Here is an 8,398-nt window from a genome sequence, read left to right on the forward strand (position 1 = left end):
TGACCCCCTCCCTCAGAATCACTCAGGTCATGGGTTTACTCGACAACATTTTAGATTTGGGTAAAGCTGAACTAGAGGAAATGCACTTGGTTCAGGCAGAGATTAAGAGGTTTAGAAAAGACGCATTTTTAAAGTGAGAATTTGATTTTTTTCTAGCGCTTTTACCGCTGGTTAAAAGTACAAAACATGTTCAATAGGGGCGAGAATGACCTTCACAGACACAGCACGAGCTCCTCCTGCTGCTGCACATCCACACACGTCTCTGACAGGATTTGAATTGGACGAGGACCTGGTCTCACGATCAGGCTGTGAAAATGCAAATGTTTCTCTGGAGAGAAGACTCACATGTCGCCGACGGGCCCGGGGCTCGTCGTCTGCGGAGGCTCTGCAGACTCACCTGTCGCCGACGGGCCCGGGGCTCGTCGTCCACGGAGGCTCACATGAATCTGTCTGAAATGTTGCATCGCGATGATTGATGAAGTTCTCCCTCATCATCCCCGTCTTCCCTCCATCTTCTGTCCCTCCGAGGCAGGGGTTTGAGAGGCTCAGGTGAGTCCAGCCTAGCACTAGGCTAGCACTAGCCTAGCACTAGGCTAGCACTAGCATAGCACTAGCATAGCACTAGTCTAGCACTAGCATATCACTAGCCTAGCACTAGCCTAACACTAGCCTAGCACTAGCCTAGCACTAGCCTAACACTAGCCTAGCACTATCATAGCACTAGCATAGCACTAGCATAGCACTAGTCTAGCATAGCACTAGCATAGCACTAGTCTAGCATAGCACTAGCATAGCACTAGTCTAGCACTAGCATAGCACTAGCATAGCACTAGCCTTGCACTAGACTAGCACTAGCCTAGCACTAGCCTAACACTAGCCTAGCATAGCACTAGCATAGCACTAGTCTAGCACTAGCATAGCACTAGTCTAGCACTAGCCTAATACTAGTCTAGCACTAGCATAGCACTAGCATAGCACTAGTCTAGTACTAGCATAGCACTAGTCTAGTACTAGCATAGCACTAGTCTAGCACTAGCATAGCACTAGTCTAGCACTAGCATATCACTAGCCTAGCACTAGCATAGCACTTGTCTAGCACTAGCATAGCACTAGTCTAGCACTAGCCTCGCACTATACTAGCACTAGCCTAACGCTAGACTAGCACTAGTCTAGCGTTAGACTAGCACTAGCCTAGCACTAGCATAGCACTAGCATAGCACTAGTCTAGCACTAGCCTCGCACTAGACTAGCACTAGCCTAACGCTAGACTAGCACTAGTCTAGCGTTAGGCTAGCACTAGCACTAGGCTAGCCTAGCACTAGCCTAGCACCACGTAACATCTTCTGTCCCTCTGAGGCAGGTGTTTGAGGTTTCCAGGTGAGACCAGGTGGTCATGTGAGTCCAGGTGAGTCCAGGTGAGTCCAGGTGAGTCCAGGTGAGTTCAGGTGAGTCCAGGTGAGTCCAGGTGAGTCCAGGTGAGTCCAGGTGAGTCCAGGTGAGTCCAGGTGAGTCCAGGTGAGTCCAGGTGAGACCAGGTGAGTCCAGGTGAGTCCAGGTGAGTCCAGGTGAGACCAGGTGAGTCCAGGTGAGTCCAGGTGAGTTCAGGTGAGTCCAGGTGAGTCCAGGTGAGTCCAGGTGAGACCAGGTGAGTCCAGGTGAGTCCAGGTGAGTCCAGGTGAGTCCAGGTGAGTTCAGGTGAGTCCAGGTGAGTCCAGGTGAGTCCAGGTGAGACCAGGTGAGTCCAGGTGAGTCCATGTGAGTCCAGGTGAGTCCAGGTGAGTCCAGGTGAGTCCAGGTGAGTGTGTCCAGGGGGGTCCTGTTCAGCTCTTTGGTGGGGGAGCTGGGGGACTTTGAGGAACTGTGGGCGGGTCGTTCTGGAGTAAATGGATGATTTTAAGAATATTTTTATGAGTTGTATTGAGTAAGAGTTGATTGTATGTTGAATTGTATGTGCTCCTCCCCCCTCCCCCTCTCCTCCCCCCTCCCCATGTCCTCCCTCGCTCCTTTGTCCTCTCCCTGTCCCGTGTCATGTTCCTGTTTGCTTTACCTGCGGGCGTGTCGGGACAAACATCCTCGTCCTGACGGGGGAGGGGGCCGCGGGAGCGAGAGGGGGAGGGGGGAGGGGACTGTCGTGTCATCCAGGTGGAGAGAGAGGGGGGAGGACGGGGCCGTATGGTCACAGGGAGGGAGTGTGTCTGTCCCAGTGGGAGGGGGCTCTCCAGGGCTTTATATAAACCCAGCCCCTGTCGCTGTCCCGCACTCTCTCGGGACTCGCCCAGGCTCCTCCAGACTCTCCTCCAGACTCTCCTCCAGACTCTCCTCCAGACTCTCCTCCAGACTCTCCTCCAGACTCTCCTCCAGACTCTCCTCCAGACTCTCCTCCAGACTCTCCTCCAGACTCTCCTCCAGACTCTCCTCCACCTCCAGACTCCTCCAGATCTTCAGGTAGGTGCTTCTGCTCAGCATCAGAGCTTTTGGAGTCTCTTGTTTCCTGTTCCTGTTCTGAGGCGTGGCTCTGACAGGGCCGGGGCCAGACCTTTATGGCCTGAGGGGACGCTCGGCTCCTCTCACTGAGAAGGTTTATGGCTCTTTGTGGAGGTGAATCTCAGGGATCTGTCGGTTTAAATGAGCAGAAAAAGATCTGGATCTTTTAAAGAGGGGGTGTTCTGCTTTTGTCAGTCCCATAGCACCAGTCTATATCTCACTACAATGATGACAAACCTTCTGTTGGTCTGTAAATGCAGTAAATTAGAATAACTGCCTTGTATAAAATGTCTCTCTCAAAATGGCTGTAGTGAATGTCATGAAATAGGCCTCTGTCTCTTTAACCTCTTAACTCCCGCCTGAACCGAGAGCATCTTTTTCCTCACGTCATTTTTTTTCCATCATTTTTTTTTTGCTGGGTGTTCGACTCACTTTTGTCATTTTTTTTCACATTTTTGTTTGTTTTTTTGTCACATTTTTGTCATTTTTTCTTCCATTTTTTGTCAATTTCTTGTGACATTTTTCGTCACTTGTTCCATCATTGTTTTCTTCTCAGTTTTGTTGCTATTTTCACAGCTTTTGGATTGGGGTAAAGCCAAACTGGAGAAAATGTGCTCGGTTCAGGCGGGGGTTAAGGGGTTAAATGTCTCTCTCAAAATGGCTGTAGTGAATGTCTTGAAATAGGCCTCTGTCTCTTTAAGAACCTCTGAGCCTTTAGACACGCCCCCTCCACACGCTGTCTGTGGCATCAGTGGGGAGGGGGTTCTGCTGAGGAGCAGTGGTCGGTTACTCGGCTGGTGACCAAAGCTCGGAGGCGTCTCCAGGAGGTGGGGGCGTTCCTAGGAGGACTCAGGCAAACCTATCCCTAAAATGGCCGCCATCAGAGTGTTTACAGATTACTCAAAATGGCCCCTAAACTGAGTCTTTACAGATTACACAAAATGGCCGCTAATCTGAGTTTTTACAGATTACTCAAAATGGCCGCCATCAGAGTTTTTACAGATTACTCAGAAATACGTGAATGTGCCAAGGCAACACTTCAGCCATGTTTTTAATGAGGGAGTGACAGAATAACATGATGGAAAGCTGGAAAAGTCCATTTGCTCTGAGGTTTCTCTGAGGGGGGGGGTGAACATGAACCTGAGGGAGACTCCGGCGACTCCCTCCTGGGCCTTTCTGTGGAGCTTGCAGGTTCTCCCCGTGTCTGCCCCTGCCACTAACAACATGTACAATAGGTGAATCCTCCAGGTGACCGCCAGCCCCCGGGCGTGGCACTGCCGCCGCCCACTGCTCCTGACGGGTCCTCTCAGTGGCGTAAAGAACCGTAAGCTTAGAGAACTTCCCTTCACATCTGGACTCAGACAGCACAGATGTGGAGGAGCTCATGGGAAGGTGACAGTTTAGAACATCATTCCATGACCAGGCGTGACCTCCGGCTCCGGACAGGGGTTCAGGTCAGGGTCCAGGTCAGGGTCAGGGTTCAGGTCAGGGTCAGGGGTCAGGGTCCAGGTCAGGGGTCAGGGTTCTCTCCTCCTCCTGTAGTGACCTGTGTGTCTCTGTCTCTTCAGGATGTCCTTTATAAATCGTTCCTATCGTATGGGCTCTATGCGGGCCCCCAGCGTGCACGGGGGGGCGGGCAGAGCGGGCATCAGTGTGTCCAGTGTGGGCATGCCCAGAACCTTCGCCTCCTCCGCGCGGTCCCTGGGGTCAGCAGCAGGGGGCGCCAGCTTTAACCTCTGCGACGCCCTGGACGTGACCACCGACAACAAGAAGGCGGCCATGCAGAACCTGAACGACCGGCTCTCCAACTACCTGGACAAGGTACTGTGAATACTACTGCAAATACTGCAAATACTACTGCAATACTACTGCAAATACAACTACCTGGACAAGGTACTGCGAATACTACTGCGAATACTGCAAATACTACTGCAAATACTACTACCTGGACAAGGTACTGCAATAATACTGCAAATACTGCAATAATACTGCAATACTACTGCAAATACTGCAATAATACTGCTGCGAATACAACTACCTGGACAAGGTACTGTGAATACTACTGCGAATACTGCAAATACTACTGCAAATACTGCAAATACTGCTGCGAATCCAACTACCTGGACAAGGTACTGTGAATACTACTGCAAATACTACTACCTGGACAAGGTACTGCAAATACTGCAAATACTACAGCAAATACAACTACCTGGACAAGGTACTGTGAATACTACTGCGAATACTGCAAATACAACTACCTGGACAAGGTACTGCAAATACTACTGCGAATACTGCGAATACTACTGCAAATACAACTACCTGGACAAGGTACTGTGAATACTACTGCGAATACTGCAAATACTACTGCAAATACTGCAAATACTGCTGCGAATCCAACTACCTGGACAAGGTACTGTGAATACTACTGCAAATACTACTACCTGGACAAGGTACTGCAAATACTGCAAATACTACTGCAAATACAACTACCTGGACAAGGTACTGCAAATACTACTGCAGATACTACTGCAATACTACTACAGATACTACTACCTGGACAAGGTACTGTGAATACTACTGCGAATACTGCAAATACTACTGCTAATACAACTACCTGGACAAGGTACTGTGAATACTACTGCAAATACTACTGCGAATACAACTACCTGGACAAGGTACTGCAAATAATACTGCAAATACAACTACCTGGACAAGGTACTGTGAATACTACTGCGGATAATACTGCTAATACAACTACCTGGACAAGGTACTGCGAATACTACTGCGGATAATACTGCTAATACAACTACCTGGACAAGGTACTGCGAATACTACTGCAAATACTACTACCTGGACAAGGTACTGTGAATACTACTGCAAATACTGCAAATACTACTACCTGGACAAGGTACTGCGAATACTACTGCGAATACAACTACCTGGACAAGGTACTGCAATAATACTGCAATAATACTGCAATAATACTGCTAATACAACTACCTGGACAAGGTACTGTGATAATACTGCAATAATACTGCAATAATACTGCAATAATACTGCTAATCCAACTACCTGGACAAGGTACTGCAAATACTGCAAATACTACTACCTGGACAAGGTACTGCGAATACTACTGCGAATACAACTACCTGGACAAGGTACTGCAATAATACTGCAATAATACTGCAATAATACTGCGAATACAACTACCTGGACAAGGTACTGCAATAATACTGCAATAATACTGCAATAATACTGCAATAATACTGCTAATACAACTACCTGGACAAGGTACTGTGATAATACTGCAATAATACTGCAATAATACTGCAATAATACTGCTAATCCAACTACCTGGACAAGGTACTGCAAATACTGCAAATACTACTGCAAATACAACTACCTGGACAAGGTACTGCAATAATACTGCAAATACTACTGCTAATACAACTACCTGGACAAGGTACTGCAAATACTACTGCGGATAATACTGCTAATACAACTACCTGGACAAGGTACTGCAAATACTACTGCGGATAATACTGCTAATACAACTACCTGGACAAGGTACTGTGAATACTACTGCAATAATACTGCAATAATACTGCAAATACTACTACCTGGACAAGGTACTACAATAATACTGCTAATATTACTGCTACTGCAAATACAGCTGCTGTTCTAACGATCAACAAACTGCACAAAGGCCTCAGTGTTTATCCAGGTTTGTAAAGAGAGAGAGAGAAGTGGGCGTGGCCAAGTCTTACAGGTGTCTCGAAGTAAAGGTACATTATTATTAAATAAAGATACATTATTATTAAGTAAAGGTACATTATTATTAAGTAAAGGTACATTATTATTAAATAAAGGTACATTATTATTAAATAAAGGTACATTATTATTAAGTAAAGGTACATTATTATTAAGTAAAGGTACATTATTATTAAGTAAAGGTACATTATTATTAAGTAAAGGTATATTATTATTAAGTAAAGGTACATTATAATTAAGTAAAGGTACATTATTATTAAGTAAAGGTATATTATTATTAAATAAAGGTACATTATTATTAAGTAAAGGTACATTATTATTAAGTAAAGGTACATTATTATTAAATAAAGGTACATTATTATTAAGTAAAGGTACATTATTATTAAGTAAAGGTACATTATTATTAAGTAAAGGTATATTATTATTAAATAAAGGTACATTATTATTAAGTAAAGGTACATTATTATTAAGTAAAGGTACATTATTATTAAACAAAGGTACATTATTATTAAGTAAAGGTACATTATTATTAAGTAAAGGTACATTATTATTAAATAAAGGTATATTATTATTAAGTAAAGGTACATTATTATTAAGTAAGGGTACATTATTATTAAGTAAAGGTATATTATTATTAAATAAAGGTATATTATTATTAAGTAAAGGTACATTATTATTAAATAAAGGTACATTATTATTAAATAAAGGTATATTATTATTAAATAAAGGTATATTATTATTAAATAAAGGTACATTATTATTAAATAAAGGTACATTATAATTAAGTAAAGGTACATTATTATTAAATAAAGGTACATTATTATTAAATAAAGGTACATTATTATTAAATAAAGGTACATTATTATTAAGTAAAGGTATATTATTATTAAATAAAGGTATATTATTATTAAATAAAGGTACATTATTATTAAGTAAAGGTATATTATTATTAAATAAAGGTACATTATTATTAAATAAAGGTACATTATTATTAAATAAAGGTACATTATTATTAAGTAAAGGTACATTATTATTAAGTAAAGGTATATTATTATTAAATAAAGGTACATTATTATTAAATAAAGGTACATTATTATTAAGTAAAGGTACATTATTATTAAATAAAGGTACATTATTATTAAGTAAAGGTACATTATTATTAAATAAAGGTACATTATTATTAAATAAAGGTACATTATTATTATTAAATAAAGGTACATTATTATTAAGTAAAGGTACATTATTATTAAGTAAAGGTACATTATTATTAAATAAAGGTACATTATTATTAAAAATGTATTTATATGTATGTCGAGATCCAGATTTGAGTCACTTACATTCTTCTTTCATATATTTTTTGCCCGTGTCCAGAGAAACATCTCAGGCTCAGTAGTAATGCAGTACTCTGTGTACTTCAGGGGCAGTAGTAATGCAGTACTCTGTGTACTTCAGGCTCAGTAGTAATGCAGTACTCTGTGTACTCTGTGTACTTCAGGTCCGCTCTCTGGAAAAGGCGAACTCTGACCTGGAGCTGAAGATCCGAGAGTTTCTGGAACGAAAAACTCAACCGGAAACAAACGACCACTCGGTGTTTACGGCGATCATCGGAGACTTACAGGACCAGGTACTACTACTGCAAATACTGCAAATACTGCACATACTCTGACTTACAGGACCAGGTACTAGTACTGCAAATACTACACATACTCTGAATTACAGGACCAGGTACTAGTACTGCAAATACTGCAAATACTGCAAATACTACAGATACTACACATACTCTGACTTACAGGACCAGGTACTACTATTGCAAATACTGCAAATACTACACATACTCTGACTTACAGGACCAGGTACTAATACTACACATACTACAGATACTACAAATACTACTTCCTATAAGACATGGCAGTACTGCTGCTTGAGCCACAATGGCAGCGCGGCTCAGTGGCGGCGGCTCAGTCGCAGCGGCTCAGTGGCGGCGGCTCAGTCGCAGCGGCTCAGTGGCGGCGGCTCAGTCTCAGTCGCAGCGGCTCAGTGGCGGCGGCTCAGTGGCGGCGGCTCAGTGGCGGCGGCTCAGTGGCGGCGGCTCAGTCGCGGCGGCTCAGTGGCAGCGGCTCAGTCGCAGCGGCTCAGTGGCAGC

General features: G+C 43.4%; 1 protein-coding gene across 1 annotated transcript in view; it reads left to right on the forward strand.

The window, feature by feature from the left end:
* Positions 1-4,088: 4,088 nt before the first annotated feature.
* Positions 4,089-8,398, forward strand: part of LOC306969783 (keratin, type I cytoskeletal 13-like) — a gene marked incomplete at its 3' end in the record, with an annotated part of 18,844 nt that continues 14,534 nt past the window's right edge. The window contains exons 1-2 of the mRNA XM_079582998.1: positions 4,089-4,305; positions 7,751-7,879. Coding sequence (XP_079439124.1) covers positions 4,090-4,305; positions 7,751-7,879 — 345 coding nt within the window. The 5' untranslated portion in view covers position 4,089. The remainder of the gene's footprint in view (positions 4,306-7,750; positions 7,880-8,398) is intronic.

The sequence above is a fragment of the Gobius niger genome (assembly GCF_951799975.1).
Source record: "Gobius niger genome assembly, contig: SUPER_10_unloc_2, whole genome shotgun sequence".
Taxonomy (NCBI): Eukaryota; Metazoa; Chordata; class Actinopteri; order Gobiiformes; family Gobiidae; genus Gobius; species Gobius niger.